Source organism: Haliotis rufescens, unplaced genomic scaffold (genome assembly GCF_023055435.1).
Source record: "Haliotis rufescens isolate VD_foot unplaced genomic scaffold, xgHalRufe1.0.p SCAF_4, whole genome shotgun sequence".
Lineage (NCBI taxonomy): Eukaryota > Metazoa > Mollusca > Gastropoda > Lepetellida > Haliotidae > Haliotis > Haliotis rufescens.
Genome location: NW_025964112.1, coordinates 62873339 through 62889979, shown reverse-complemented (window position 1 = coordinate 62889979; position 16641 = coordinate 62873339). Strand labels below are relative to the sequence as shown.

General features: G+C 45.8%; 1 protein-coding gene across 1 annotated transcript in view; it reads right to left on the bottom strand.

The window, feature by feature from the left end:
• LOC124112173 (DNA topoisomerase 2-binding protein 1-like) overlaps positions 1 to 16641 on the bottom strand; it is a 56354-nt gene that overhangs the window by 29536 nt on the left and 10177 nt on the right. The window contains exons 9-23 of the mRNA XM_048382077.1: positions 16109 to 16174; positions 15289 to 15462; positions 14657 to 14823; positions 12655 to 12728; positions 12271 to 12360; positions 11803 to 11925; positions 10981 to 11096; positions 10700 to 10774; positions 9830 to 9967; positions 8838 to 8947; positions 7864 to 7985; positions 6782 to 6841; positions 6228 to 6356; positions 5112 to 5535; positions 4563 to 4682 (exon numbers count right to left, since the gene is read on the bottom strand). Coding sequence (XP_048238034.1) covers positions 4563 to 4682; positions 5112 to 5535; positions 6228 to 6356; positions 6782 to 6841; positions 7864 to 7985; positions 8838 to 8947; positions 9830 to 9967; positions 10700 to 10774; positions 10981 to 11096; positions 11803 to 11925; positions 12271 to 12360; positions 12655 to 12728; positions 14657 to 14823; positions 15289 to 15462; positions 16109 to 16174 — 1988 coding nt within the window. The remainder of the gene's footprint in view (positions 1 to 4562; positions 4683 to 5111; positions 5536 to 6227; positions 6357 to 6781; positions 6842 to 7863; positions 7986 to 8837; positions 8948 to 9829; positions 9968 to 10699; positions 10775 to 10980; positions 11097 to 11802; positions 11926 to 12270; positions 12361 to 12654; positions 12729 to 14656; positions 14824 to 15288; positions 15463 to 16108; positions 16175 to 16641) is intronic.

Genomic DNA, 16641 nt, shown 5'->3' with positions numbered 1-16641 from the left:
AGCAGGCCCAGGCGGACCGCTCCTTCGTCACCCCTATCGAATCGTACCTTGGCGACATCGAGTGCATGAATTTCGGATACACGTGCCGCCGTGGCAAAGGAGAGGAGAAATGCTGTTTTCCAAGTCACATGCCGGAACGAAGCACTATGCAAGGGTTCATACGGAGCTTCCGTAAGTGATTGCAACACTAGCCAAAGATCCCAGGCCGGTGCCCGAAGGCGGCCCTTCTTAAGATCGTGCTGTTTGAAACCCTTGATAATACCCCGTATCACCGGCTCTTTGGAGAGACTGGTACCCATAGCAACGTCCCGTACCGTAGCAACGGACGAGACATAGTTGGCAATGGAACCCCCGGAGAGTTTCCGGGTCTCTCGCAAGTGAGACATGAAACGAGCAATATCCTGCACAGATACCTTATCTGGCGAATGAATGTGATGTTTACAACACCACTTCGTGAAAATAACCCAACGTGCATTATACACCTTCTGGGTAGAATCACGATGCATACTAACGTATGCCCGAGACGCCCGGCGAGAAAAAACTTTACTCCTCAGACGCTCGGTGACAACATCCACGCGTGCAGATTGAACTGCCCTGCGTTTGGATGAAGCTGACGGCTGTGAGGGTGGATCAAGAGATCCGGTCTCACAGGCAGTGGAAGTGGCGACTGCGTGACCTGGGTCAGCAAGTCGGGGTACCACGATCTGTTCGGCCACATGGGCGCGATCAGTAACATTCGACAGCGAACTCCTCGGAGCCGGCTTAGAATGTGTGGTATCAACGCTGTCGGCGGGTAAGCATAAGCGACCAAGCCCGTCCAGTCTAACGCGAGAGCATCGTGATCGATGGCCCTCGGGACCGGGACTGGTGATACAAACAACGGGAGTTGATTGTTGAACCGCGTTGCGAACAGGTCGACCTTCGGACGACCCAAACGTTCGCACAGCCACTGAAACACTACTGGGTTCAGCATCCACTCTGTGGGGCTCGGATCCTGAGGCCTCGATAGAGCATCGGCCAGTACGTTCCGCACACCTGGGATGTGACGGGCGCGTATCTGGCACGGGACACTGTCCACCAGAGCGTAAAACTCGAACGTGAGATCGAGTAGCCAGTGACTGTGGGTTCCCCCCAGTTTGTTCACATAGGACACTACCGTCGTGTTGTCGGTCGCCAGCATGAGCCGGGCGTCGACGAGACGATGCTTCCAGTGATTGACTGCGTTGATCACTGCCTTGAACTCGAGACAAGTGATGTGAAGACCTAGTTCGTCTAAGCACCACAGCCCCGAGCTCACCTCCCCCTCTAGATGGGCGCCCCAGCCCACTAGAGAGGCGTCTGTATACAGGGTCAACGTGGCCCGGTAGGGCCGCATAGAGACTCCTGATAAGACAATGTAAGGGACCGTCCACCACTCCAGATGCGGTCGGAGCCGATCCGGGAGGGCGACGGTCGCACTGTTCACCTCCGTTGCTAACAACTGGATTAAAAACCGTTGCAGCGGGCGGAGTTGGAGACGACCCCGTGCGGTGCAGTCCTGGGCTGATACAAGTAGCCCTAACAGCTGTTCCCAAAAGTGAACAGTCTGTTGCACCGCTAAGACTTTGGCAATCATCGCCTGAATTTTGTGCCACCGGTCTGGGGGGACAAAGAGGCGATGGGACACCGTGTTGAACCGACCTCCGATGAACAGCAAGTTCTGAGAAGGGGTTAACTCGCTCTTGGGGAGATTGATAATCCACCCAAATTGCTCCAAGAGCCGACGTGCGAAATCGAGATGGCGTGACAGGGTGTCCGTCATTCGATTTGCTACTAGCGAGTCGTCCAGGTACGCGAAGTACCGGACACCCCTCCTGTGGAGGAACCCCACTATGGGGGTGGTTAACCGGGTGAACAGCCAGGGAGCGGACGTGTGAATCATTCTGAGTTCGGCACTGTCCTACTTGGGAACGAGAAATATCCTGGAGTAAAACCCCGGTGTTATTTCTAGTAGAGCTAACTCCCGTACTGCCCCTTCTCCACCAACCTGCCGATGGCATCGGCGAGGATGGGAAGATCGGTTTCCGAATCGAAACCTGCCAACGGGGCAACGGTGAGCGGCGGATTCGCTTTGAGATCAAGCCGATAGCCGTACCGAATCGTGTTGACCACCCACGGGTCGTCGAACACTTGTTCCCAATTCTCCCAGTAAGTCTGGAGTCTGGCTCCCACTGGGGAAGGAGAGGGGGCCCTGACAGGTTGCGACAGGCGCAACTGTCCAGGGCCAAGTGACTCGGGTTCGCCTAAGGGCCAACCGAAGTTGGCGCTGTCGGCATACGAACCCCTCCAATGAGAGTCACCTGGAGGGGCCCTTGCCGTCCGTCGACGACTTGGGCTTCCCCCAGTTCCCCGTCTTCCCGCGAAAGGGCAGCTGATTGCCCATACCGGAGCCCTCAGGGCGGGGCTACTTCCCAGAGGAAGAAGAACCCGACCCCTTAGACCTACCGGCCGCAGCAGCCTGGGGCGCGCTCCGGTTAGGAGCGGCACCCAGGCGCCTATGCAGGGACCCAACAAGAGCAAGTGTGTGCCGAGAGTCCTCGGCAACGTACTCCAGGGAAGCATTTAAACTGAGCAGGCAGTTGTAAATGCGCTGGTCACGGTCCGTGGGAGAACCTTCGACCAGACGGGCCGCTGCAGCCAAGTAAGTGTCTCCGTGAGACATGGAGTGCCGAGCGAGGGCGTCCAGCTGGTGCAAGGTAGCTTGCGTTACCGTAGCAGCCGGTGGGGCACGGACACCCAACCGCTCAACATGGGCCTCCGCGGTAGGACCAGCCTCGGGAAAGGCAAGGTCATGTACCGGGAATAAACCCTTTCTCCACGACGTCGGAGGCAACGGGAGACCCCGACCGGAGGCCGCCGCGAAGGCGTTCTCCAAGGAAGGCTTGAAACCGCGCAGCAAGGTTGATGCGGGGAAAGCCGTGTCGGAAGACTCATCGTATACCTCGGAGGAACCCACAGTCGTGGATTCCCCGCGGTACCGGCCGGGGCATGTCCTCAAAGAGGTCATAAACCATGGCCACGCGGTCCTAAACCGATAGCGGGAGCAACGGTTCGGGGGAAGGACCGGTGACCACGGGAGCCGCCGCCGTACCGGTGGACCCCGCGTCCGACCCCGCGGCCACCGAAGTGGCCGGGGACGGAACAGCCAGCGGCCTATCCTGAGATAAGGCCGCCAGCTTGGAGTCCACAAGTTATGCAAGTAATGCAGCGACGGAATCCCCGGACAGCACACGGGCCGCCAAGAGATCCGCCGCTTTACCGGTGGACCCCGCGTCCGACCCCGCGGCCACCGAAGAGGCCGGGGACGGAACAGCCAGCGGCCTATCTTGCGATAAGGCCGCCAGCTTGGAATCCACAAGTTTCGACAACAATGCGGCGACGGAATCCCCAGACAGCCCGAGGGCCGCAAGGGGATCCGCCGCAGCCGAGGAGGTGGTACCCGCACGGGGACCCCGACCGGACGAACCGGCCACCACAGGGGTGGAGACGGACTGTACGTACAGCCGGTACCGCTCAAAATCCGCAGGCCCCAGACCTTCGCACAGGATGCACCGGGTGTCCCCGCAAGGAACCCTGCACCGCGGGCAACGATCGTGGGGATCCCGGGACGACAAAAACTTTCTGCACACCCCATAACTCCGAGGAGCAGGGGTAGAGGGGGTGGATACTGGGGACATATCCATGCCAGACATTGATTGTTTGCTATAAACAAAGAACAAAACATGGTTACAACGCACGCACCACAATGATTCACAAACGAACATTTTCACAAGAAAATAAACGAGCAATGTGAACATATAACATACACATATAACTTTTATTAAAGAAATAAGTTATGTTAACCCCCAAAACATACAAGAACAGGGGAAACGTAAAACACAACGTGCATACGCGAACCCCGCAAGTATATAGAAAAAAGGGCGGGAAAAAATTTCCGTTTGGCGGGAAAATTATAACCAAGCGTAGCTACCGCAACGCCCCATAAAAGCACAGTTTATTAGAGAATAAACTATAATAAATATCACCAAATCTTCAAGGAACGCTTCAGCAGGAGAAAACACGTCTTGCTAAGCAGACGAAGGAGACAAGAGTGAAGGGTGTCACATGGCAGCTAGGTGGCTACGCACGTGCTGCATGAGGTAATTGAGATCTCTGTGGTAGATTTCGCTATAGCAGCAGTTGTGGGAGACAACAGCCTCGGTATAACAGTGGTAACGTATTACTTAATGTAATTTAAAGATCTAAAATCAGTTATGGGGTGATGTGTTAGATTTTGTCATCTTCAAGCAGAAATAAAATGCCTCCATGTAGGATCTTTTACTGATGCACCTGTACTTCTGAAGGGGTATCTTTTGTGCGCCAAGAAAGGCACAGTTGTTAGTCCAATTGTGGAAAAAACACTTTTACTTATTCATGCTCAAAAAGCAAAATAAAGACAAGAAGTATGACAATCTGGGGTCGCTGGCTTACACAATGTGTCCAGTCATTGAATACAGAGCACTAGAAGAGATAAGGATACTCACTGCAATATTGTATTTTGGGACAAATGAAACACCGGTACGGAGAAACTTCCCGGGTGTGTCGTTCCCACTCTTCGAAGGAGAGGCAGCCTTTGGTGTTTGGGGTTTGTCTAGATGGAGTTCCTACAACAAAACAAGAAACAAGTTCATCCAGGAACAAATGTAACATATCATTTTCTGGTGACTTTTCATTTCCATGAACTGTCTAAAGTAAGAAAGAAGGAAATAAAAAGGATTACATAAGCAGTGTGAAAAAATTAATTTTCTTAAATTCACGTGGTCACAAACAGGAAACACAAGATGTGAAACCCATGAAGATGCAGGTTAGAATTGGTCTTCAGCAAACCATGCTCGTTGTAAAAGGCGATTAAAGGTATCAGGTGGTCAGACTCACTGACTTGGTTGATGCATGTCATCGTATCTCAATTGGGAAGATCAGTGCTTATGATGTCCATCAATGAATTGTCTGGTCCGGACATTTCTGGACAGCCATCATATAGCTGGAACATTGCTGACTGTAAAGTTAAACAACAAACAAATAAAACAACAAACCTTAACACGACTATGCTGAGGTCTGTTGGTGATATCGGTTGGTTCTAAAGATATATTTTCTTTCTGACTTAGACTTTCCTTCGCAGCTATTTCCTCCATTAATGACTTGGCCCCTGACATGGGGTCCATCACATTAGGCCGGCTCTGAGATTCTTCGGCTGATGATGTCGGTATAACTGCATCAAGAGCAGGTTTGACAGCTACAGGAGTCACTTTCTCCAGTCTGGAAGCCTTCGGGTCTTCACAGTTCACGTTGTTATTGTTTGTGTTTGAGTCTGGTTTGTTATCACAGTGTTTTGATGCTGGCTCATGTTCTGGAATGTTGGACACTGACTCTGGGCCTGACTTCAGAGCAGTGACTTTATCTATAGTGTAGTTAGCTTCCGGCTCCCTCTTTCCAGACCTTGCACAGGCAAACAGCCAGCTGAAACAACAGGAAATGATACAGAGTCATGATAAAACTGAACAGGGAGTAATCAAAGCCTGGCATTTACTGCGGTCTATCTCTGATTCCAGGGTACTCTCAGTAATAACAGTGGGGTTCGAATCCCGGGTCACCCTGATTTTGTTTCCAGGTTTGTCAGCACCATATGGCCGTGGATTTCACCAAAGTTGAAACATGTAAGACCTGCACCACTTCCGGCTTTCCTACCACATTAAGCTGACATGCCGAGACATAACTAGACTACTGTTGCATCTTTAAACCCAACTCACCCAACTCAACCACCCACCCACCAACTCACCCACCAACCTAACTCATTCACCCACCAACCCAACTCATTCACCCACCAACTCACCCATCCACCCAACTCATTCACCCACCCACCCAACTCATTCACCCACCCAACGAACTCATTCACCCACCCAACGAACTCATTCACCCACCCACCCACCAACTCACCCACCCACCCAACTCATTCACCCACCCAACAAACTCATTCACCCACCCACCAACCCACCAACTCACCCACCCAACAAACTCATTTACCCACCCAACAACTCACCCATCCACCAAAATCATTCACCCAACCAACAAACTCATTCACCCACCAAATTTCACTCACCCACGCACTCACTCTAACTCACTCACTCCAGTCCACCAATCCGACAACTTACAGTTTTGAAACTGCAGGTAATTTCCACTTTTTGGCTGCTTCATACTTGGTTCCCGAGGCTTCCTTTACCAGCAGGTGTGTGCTGGCCAGGAGGCCTTTATTGGCCCGCCGGACAAAGTATTCCTGACAACTACAACATATTTAATTGTCAGCCTCTTTTCATTGGAAGTCATACTCTGTTCAATGCAAATTGTGTGTTGATAAATGAGATTTGGTTGGTTGGTTTGTTGTTTAACGCCGCACTCAGCAATATTCCAGCTATATGACGGCGATCTGTAAATAATCAAGTCTGGACCAGACAATCCAGTGATTAATATCATGAGCATCGATCCACGCAATTGGGGACATGCATCAACCAAGTCAGCGAGCCTGACCACCTGATCCAGTTAGTCACCTTTTACAACAAGCTGAGTCACCTTTTACGGCAAGCATGGGTTGCTGGAGACCTGTTCTACCCCGAAAACTTCACGGGGCTGATAAATGAGAAACAAGGAGTATCATTGTTGCAATAGTAACAAAATCACCATTACAATCTGGTGTGCCTGGAATGCCTACCTTGCACCAATTATCATGGCTATATGCATGAGACAGTCCCTTTCCGTTCCACTGAAACCACTGAAACAAAGAATAACATTAACTATTTAAGAAGTCTTTTTTTAATAACTCCCAGGGATCTTGTCATTAACCTAACATAAAAAATGAAAGATAAAGTGTGTCCAGGGGATGATGGCAGTAAAGTCAGTCATTATCCCAGGAGGTCATGAATTTCTAACAATGACTCCTCATCCCATGATATGCTGTTATTTAGAACGCAGATTTATTTCATAATAGATTGAAACAGCTTACTACAACCAAATTATGCTTGTCCATTTCAGGATCATATTGGTGGGAGGGTATGTGTGTGTGTGTGGGGGTGGGGGGGTGGGGGGGGGGGAGGGTATGTGTGTGTGTGGGGGGGGGGGGGGGGTGTGTGGAGTAGTGGGGGGGAAAAGAGACAAACATGTTTCTAAAAAGAGACGAGGGTGGAAGGATTTTATCTCTATTTCTTATTGATGAGGAACAGGTCTTATGTTTTTCCCACTAAGATTTCCAACAAACAACTGAGCACTTATTGATATCATCCATTTCATACAATGTCAGTTGTCAAGCTGTTTATTTTATGGATAACAGAGTATCCTTCAAATGATAATTAAAATGGGGTTTCTTATTGGCAACAAAAATGACAGACATGCAGGATTAAAAGTGGTACAGTAATGCTCGAGAAAAAAATTCCTAATTGTTGTAAGCCTAAGCTACACAGATTTAATGAAGATCAAAGGTACCCCAAAACAGGTTCTGCTGACTAAAAAGGAGGTGGACATCCCACCTGATGTTTGTTTGTTTGTTTGTTGTTTAACGCCGCACTCAGCACTATTCCAGCTATATGTCGACAGTCTGTCAATAATCGAGTCTGGACCAGACGAACCAGTGACTGACATCATGAACATCGATCTTCGCAATTGGGATACAATGACATGCATCAACCAAGTCAGCCAGCCTGACCACCTGACCCTGATAGTCGCCTCTAACGAAGAGCATAGTCGCCTATTACGGCAAGCATAGGTTGCTGAAGACCTATTTTACCCAGAGTCTCCCACCTGATGGAGAGCACACAGCCGTCCAGGGGCTTCAGCTCATCGATGTTGTTGATGATGTCGATCGGGAGAAACAGCTGATTCTGTTCCACAGGTAGCAGCTTCTCTTCTTCTATACACATTTGCTGTAAACGCAAAAACTTTGTCAACACTCAACACAAAACCTAACATTCACTCCTGACAAAAGCATGGAGGGGGGCCTTGTGTAAAGCTGAATTACAACATGAGTTTCAAAATCATTCCTTGAATTATACAAGTAACTTGTTTATAGAGGGAAAACTCATACTTCAAAACTAAGGGGGGCTTTTGCGGTTTATTGCTATAGTATTTAAATCTAGGGGTTAAATCTTTGACCCCTCTTTTGAACACTACATTTTGTTTGTTTTGTTTGCAATATTCCAGCTATATGACAGTGGTCTGCAAATAATCGAGTCTGGACCCGACTATCCAGTGATTGACATCATGAGCATCGATCCAAGCAACTGGGATACGATGACATACATACACCAAGTCAGCGAGCCTGACCACCCATTAGTCGGCCCTTATGACAAGCATGCACGTAATCACACAGTAGACTTATTCCTTGTCTTCTTATGAATTGATGCGATCTATTTATGTTTGTTTGTTTGTTTGTTTTTTAACGCCACACTCAGCAATATTCCAGCTATATGACAGCGGTCTGTGTAAATAATCAAGTCTGGACCAGACAATCCAATGATTGACTTCATAAGAATCGATTCGGGACTCGGGATGCAATCGGGACACGATGACATGCATCAACCAAGTCAGCGAGCCTGACAACCCGATCGTTAGTCGCCTCTACGACAAGCATAGTTGCCATTTACAGCACGCATGGGTCGCAGAAGACCTATTCTACCCCGGATCTCCACGGGTCCACTGCAACCTGTACAGCAGTGAGTCTTGGTCCACAACAATATGTTACACAAAGTCAGAACAAGATACATAATGTCACTCACCAGCCACACATTGGTGAGAACTTCATTGACAGTGATGGATACTGGATAGCCATCAATGGGCACGATGCCGAAGTCAGCCACAACACGACGGTTCTCACCAACAACTCTACCTGAAACCAAACAATACCTGACGTAACATGCAATGCCTGGAAGATGCTCCACATGAGTTAGTCATACTGCTAACTAATCACTGGTACAATCCACTTATCGACTCTAGGACAAATAAAAGCCTGATACTTGGTATTTTTATAAATGATAGCTAACTACAAACAACAAGAAAGTAAGTGAGATCGTTTAACAGTTCTCCAGATACACCTAGTCATGTCAGTTACATGTGACCCGATGGGGACCAGGTCTCTACTGCTTCCATCTTAGCAATAATCTGAGCTTAAATCTTTAAAAGAGGAGACATGCTATCAAACACAATGGGCATGGGACACAATTCTGCATAAAAAGTTGTTGCACCTTACACCCTGCCTCACAAAACACCATAGAATTTGCTCTGTAAATCATTCTGATATATATATAGTGAACAATAAAAGTAAGGAATCATGAATATTTTTGGGATATTTTTATGAAACTCTGTGCTCAGTCTTCACTTTATTGCCATATCCCCAAAATAATCCCTAACTTAATTTGTCCAGTATATATATTTTCACAATATTCTAAGGTGTTTTTCATACAGCTTCAAGTGATAAACTTTCCATGGTGATTGTCAAAGGATCAGCTAATGAGTGCTGGGCCCCCTTCCTCAAAGTGATCTTAGCGCTAAGGTGATCGTAAGTCCCATACTTTAACATAGGCTTACGATCATCGTAGCACTAAGATCGCTTTGAGGAACGGGGCCCTGGTGTCGCCAGCCATCACGGCATCTGGAAACATCAAGATCAGGTGGACAGAGCAGCATATATTCCTAGTACACCACAAGCTCTTGTTTTGTTTGATCTTAACGGTCATCCATTGGAACCTACGTGCCGGGTCACATTGCCTACCTCCTCTCTCTTTAATGTAATTGCTCAGTTCACTGATCTGTTCCTCATCGAATCCAAAGAAGACAATGGTTTTCTTGTAGAATATCCCCTTGTCCCCGTCCTGTGTGCCCTGAGTTTCTCCATCAACCTCGTCATAATCTGTGACGGGGACACAGCAATATAAATACAGGTCAGTCTGTACAGGCAACAACATGAGGGTTATATCATTCATCTAATGGTTTTGTTTGTTTGTTTGTTTGTTGTTGCTTAACGCCGCACTCAGCAATATTCCAGCTATATGGCGGCGGTCTGTTAATAATCAGATCTGGACCAGACAATATTGTGATCGACGTTATGAGCATCAATCTATGCAATCGTGATACAATGACATGCATCAACCAAGTCAGCAAGCCTGACCATACGATGCCGTTAGTCGCCTCTTACGACAAGCATAGTCGCCTCTCACGGCAAGCATGGGTTGCTGAAGACCTATTCTAACCCAGATCTTCACGGGTATCATTCACCTGAACATGCTGACATAGACACGAATATACATTCAACATAAAACCTAGTACTGGAAGGAAGAAGACACATTCAGCTGAAGGGTCTGTATGCTACTTACTTTTGACGTAAACTGCTAATATTTACAGCTGATTCAGAAATAATATAAAAATATATTCAACAAATACCGGTAATTTATTTAACTATTTTCATCTCAGCATATTGGGATAATGGCTTGTTTAATGATTGCATCAAAATCAGCTGGCATGTCTTTGCAATCATGAACGCTGCCTTTTGAAATGTGTTTAGTTCTTTTGACTTACATATCATAAAAAATCTTGTTTAATTCTCAAATGAGTTCAAATATAAGTGAATACTTTTTCAACTCACTATTGCCTGTAATTGTTTCATCCCCTTTGGCTTCAATTGTTGTTGTTTCTCTCTCTGCATCCTTCTGTGTTGATTCTACACGTAAACAAAACATAGTAACAATCATGCAAGATTCCTGCATTGGAAATTATCCCCCCCCAAAAAAAGACACTCATCTGAACAAATACGATGAATAACACATATTTACATTTATGCCTTGACAACCAGAGATGAGAGATAACAAGTTTGCTTGGGTCTAGGAGATCACAATAGATCACAGCAAATGTAGACACACACTGCACCTTGAGGCAGATACTGGCTGAGGATGTCGTCCATGTCGTTCTGTTCTGCTGGGCCCCGCGTTGCATCGGCATCAACTGGTTTCGGTGCGGCAGCTGGCCTGGATGATTTCCTTTTTCTGGAATGTAAAAAAACATAAACATCATTTTGTACATAAAACCATGCAGCTAATCATATTCTGCTCTCAGCCAAAAGATTCATTTATTTAGTATAAAAAAAGAGTCATCAGGAGATAACAAATCCCCCTGGCCCCCCATAATAGCAAAAAGCACCACTTCAGCCCCCGTTAATATTTGTACCAAATTTAGGTGAAAAACAGAAATGATCCAGAAAATGAAAAATATGGACGGACAGGACGGCAGACCAGATGATGACTATATCCCCCCTTATTTTACGCCAGGGGGATAACAACAAAAACTGTTCTGACTTATTCATTAATACAATGAGTGATATTTGTCAAATTGAAAGATATATTGCAGACAAAAACAACAGAATCCATTGTTGTCACAAGAAGTAGAAGCAACTGACCAAGACCATCTGTCAATAACCATAATAAAACAAGTGAAGCGGTCATAAAATATTTATCTCAGTATAAGAATAATTACTGATTACATCAAACATTGTATACAAGCCTTCCATCAGTAGTTTAATCATGTCAACAACCTTGCATGTAAATTTTTATAGTTTTTACTTTATTTACTTGTTACCACATACTTTCAAACAGAACAAAAACAAAAACATCACCATGGCAAGACAGGATATCTTAAAAATGCCCTGACATAGACATCAGTTCGGGTGAGCTAAAAACTGTTCCTGGTGCTTACCCTTTCATTTTAGGGGATGTTGGATCAAGGGCAGGTAACTCCAGACAGAGATACGGCTCCACATCGACAGTCTTCTCCAGCTTGTAACACTCTACCAGCCACGCTGCCGACACCACATGGGGTCTGGTTGAACATACCAACATCATCACATATTATGTGTAATATTCCTTTGCAGTTCTCCTTACCTCCGACAAACGCAGCAATATCATATATCAACCTTATTAGAGCATACAGGGTGAGCATTTTGCATACAAGGTGAGCATTTTAGGGGTCAAAATTTCATTATCTTAATTCCCTCTACTCTCTTGACAACTATCAAAGATGATATTTTATTAATAACACAAACATGATAAAATGTTGAGAAGCATCCTACACCTATACACCATGTACAATGAAATTGTTCGCAGATATGAAAATTATTAAAGGACGGAACACAATACATTTTTTAGCACAAGCACAAGCACAAACCTGAGATCACTGTTTCTGAGCATGTCAATGTCTGACTGGATCTTCTCGCCCATCAGGACATGGGTCACGCTCTCATTGATCGTGTTGAATCTGAGGGAAACCAGACATCAAGAAAACAGCCATAAGAACTAACGCTCGGACGTACACCAACTGTGCGATCCGATACGTATCGCAATACTTGCATGTTCATTTATCTGTGGTTCGTAAGCCATCTTTAATTTTGTTAGCCTGTTAGCTTTGGTAATTAAAATTAAAATCCAAAACAGTTGATTTATGTTGTTGTGTCTTTTTTCCAAATGCATTAAAGACAATTTTCATGATAAATTCTGATTGAGGCTTTTGAAGCCGCGCCAAAAGCTGTAAGAAAGTCTTGGAACATGTTACCTGGTTGCTCCTCCTGCATTGATTATTTTTCTCAGCTTCTCCAGACTTGGGCCACGGAAACCGCTGAGGTAGAACTGTAAGAATCATTCAAGAACAGTATGTGACAGTGACACCTTGGTCCACGATATGGAAAGTGGGAGAGTCACAAACCGTATGTGACAGTGACACCTTGGTCCACGATATGGAAAGTGGGAGAGTCACAAACCGTATGTGAGAGTGACACCTTGGTCCACGATGTGGAAAGTGGGAGAGTCACAAACCGTATGTGACAGTGACACCTTGGTCCACGATGTGGAAAGTGGGAGAGTCACAAACCGTATGTGACAGTGACACCTTGGTCCACGATGTGGAAAGTGGGAGTGTCACAAACCGTATGTGACAGTGACACCTTGGTCCACGATGTGGAAAGTGGGAGAGTCACAAACCGTATGTGACAGTGACACCTTGGTCCACGATGTGGAAAGTGGGAGTGTCACAAACCGTATGTGACAGTGACACCTTGGTCCACGATGTGGAAAGTGGGAGAGTCATAAACCATATGTGACAGTGACACCTTGGTCCACGATGTGGAAAGTGGGAGTGTCACAAACCGTATGTGACAGTGACACCTTGCTCCACGATGTTGAGAGTGGGAGAGTCACAAACCGTATGTGACAGTGACACCTTGGTCCACGATGTGGAAAGTGGGAGAGTCACAAACCGTATGTGACAGTATCACCTTGCTCCACGATGTTGAGAGTGGGAGAGTCACAAACCGTATGTGACAGTGACACCTTGGTCCACGATGTGGAAAGTGGGAGAGTCACAAACCGTATGTGACAGTGACACCTTGGTCCACGATGTGAAAAGTGGGAGAGTCACAAACCGTATGTGACAGTGACACCTTGGTCCACGATATGGAAAGTGGGAGAGTCACAAACCGTATGTGACAGTGACACCTTGGTCCACGATGTGGAAAGTGGGAGAGTCACAAACCGTATGTGACAGTGACACCTTGGTCCACGATGTGGAAAGTGGGAGAGTCACAAACCGTATGTGACAGTGACACCTTGGTCCACGATGTGGAAAGTGGGAGTGTCACAAACCGTATGTGACAGTGACACCTTGGTCCACGATGTGGAAAGTGGGAGAGTCACAAACCGTATGTGACAGTGACACCTTGGTCCACGATGTGGAAAGTGGGAGAGTCACAAACCGTATGTGACAGTGACACCTTGGTCCACGATGTTGAGAGTGGGAGAGTCACAAACCGTATGTGACAGTATCACCTTGGTCCACGATGTTGAGAGTGGGAGAGTCACAAACCGTGAATACATCAGGTGAAACAGGTGGAAGGTAATGTTACTGTCAGCAGTATGTCTAGGTTATGTAACTGTAATTTATTCATGGTCATTTGGGACTTCTCTCCATCAATACTACATGGCATAATTTGTGATTCTGAGGTGTGGGAAATCAATGTCCGACTTGACCAGAAAAACAAAAAGATCAGCTTCGGGATGTCCAAGGACAACCTTATTCAGTTAAGTTTGATAAAATATCCATAAGAAGAACTAAATACAGCTTTGATAAAGTTCAAAAATTGCGAGTACAACCAATCCAACTGACAGCACAGTAATGTTCACTTCCTTGTTCTGATAACGATCAAGCTTTTGAACACGCTCTGATTGGTGGTTCAGAGTACCATGTAGCCAATCAAACAACATATTGTAAGACGTCATGGCAGATTGCACTGGCTGCTCAAAACATAATGTTTTCATTTGATTATATTTGACAAGCAACAGATGAATACATTATTTAGTGGCAACAGCAACAGAGATAAGAAAATTGTTTCATCAACATCAAAAGAAAAAGCGGGCATTTACTGACTTTTGTAATAAAAACACCAGTTTGGGTCAATAATTTGGACAAGTAGACTCTGTCTCCTGATAAATGAATTTTGACAGTTACAAGTACACAATTCTGCTATTTGCACACCCCTGTTGTATATATGCTGCTAGAGTACCTTACAACCATCCAGGAAGACGTCCCCCGGGATGTGAGTGACATCCAGAGACTCCAGAAGGTCCTCGGTAACGTGGGTCCTCTGTAAGGCTGCTGTAGTTTCATTGATTCCAGATATAACGGATAAGTTGTCAATTGAACTAATGTCTCCAAGATGGGTTGCATGGACTGAAATAGACATGGAATTGTGTACCAAGCTAATAACATTGAATAGATCTGATAACTGATCACCAGGAAACTAAACATCATATCTTTCTGTCAGCCTTCAAATCATGATTCAAAGTTCAAACTTTTGTTTAATGCTGTTATATCACAGCGTGTCAGCTTAATGTGGAAGGAAAACCAGAAGTGATGCAGGTCTCAGGTATGGTATGGTGCTGACAAACCTAGAAACATAATTGGGGCAAACTGGGATACAAACCCATGGTCATAGGTTTCCAGCAACCCCAGGGAAGAAACTCTGCACCCCTAATTGCAGTGCCTTATACGACTTGGCCACCTGTGCCCCTGACTCAAAATTCAAAAAAGTGTATTCTGTCAATGATTTTACATCCATATCAACATACTGACTTTATGGCTCCATGTTTCTCGTATAGAGATTCTGAAAGGTGTTTAAAGTGTTCCGCAACTCACTAGTAGATCTCTCCCTGTCTGGTGTTGATGTCTTCTGCTGGTTTGTTGTGTTCATATTCTTCTCTACTCTGTAGTCTGTCTCATCCAGACAGTACCCTTTCTCCACCGAGTCGTACAACCAGCGTGGCCGAACTATATGTATCTTCCACTTCGTAGCATGCTCATATTTCTGTCCTGTATCATAAACAACGTGTGCAACTTTCAAAAAATCATTTGATTGCTTAAAAGTTTCCACTCAAGATCTAATCATGCCAATTTGGTTAAATCAGTTCTCCAACACTTTTATTATTTGTAAGAATTACATTATCTGAAATAAATCATGGCTCCATGAAATCAGTAAAACTTATCTGTAATAAAATGTCTGCCTCAACTCAATAGTGAGTCAGGCTAAACGCTGCTTTGAACAGTATTCCAGTCATATCACGCCGTGTCAACTTGAAGTGGCAGGAAAACCCAAAGTGATGCAGGTCTCAGATGTTTACAACAAGCACGGGTATGGTGCTGACAAACCGAGAAACATAATCGGGGCAAACCGGGATATGAACCCATAACCACAGGTTTCTGGCATGCCCAAGGGACGCAACTCTGCACAGTAGATTGAAGCGCCTTAGACGGCTCGGCCACCTGTTCCCCCCACTTTTTTACAAGGTATCACTTCTAAGAATAGTGAGTGAGTATGGTTTTCGCCGCTTTTAGCAATAATCCAGCAATATCACGGCCGGGGACACCAGAAAAGGGTTTCAGCTGTTGTACCCATGTATTAATAAGAACATCAATGAGGAAAATCTATGAATGTATGAAATGGTGGAACACACTTCACCTTTTGCTTCCTTGACAATGAGATGTGTACACTCCTTCATCTTCATCTCCCCTGTGTATCTTCCCCCTGTAAACAAAACAGGGTTCCACATCCCACTACAGAGACTACTTATAGAAACACATTCAACAAACTCTCATCATGGCGTAATAAATGAACACAAATGTCTGACAACGGTCTAAGGATCCTTAGAGGAACATCATAACAGTATATTAAAGAAGTTGTTATCCACAAATTGTCTACTTTGTCATACATCATCTTGAAAGATTTGCCTATCTAATAATTGAAAAATAACATGTAGTCACACCTTTTTAAAAAGCATTTCTTCTCCTTTTGTTTGCTTGTTTGTTGCTTAACACCACTGAGCAATATTCCAGCTATATTTGACGGCGGTCTGTAAATAATCGAGTCTGGACCAGACAATCCAGTGATTGATATCATGCGCATCAATCCACGCAATTGGGACACAATGACATGCATCAACCAAGTCAGGGAGCCTGACCACCCGATCCCTTTAGTTGCCTCTTACGACAAGC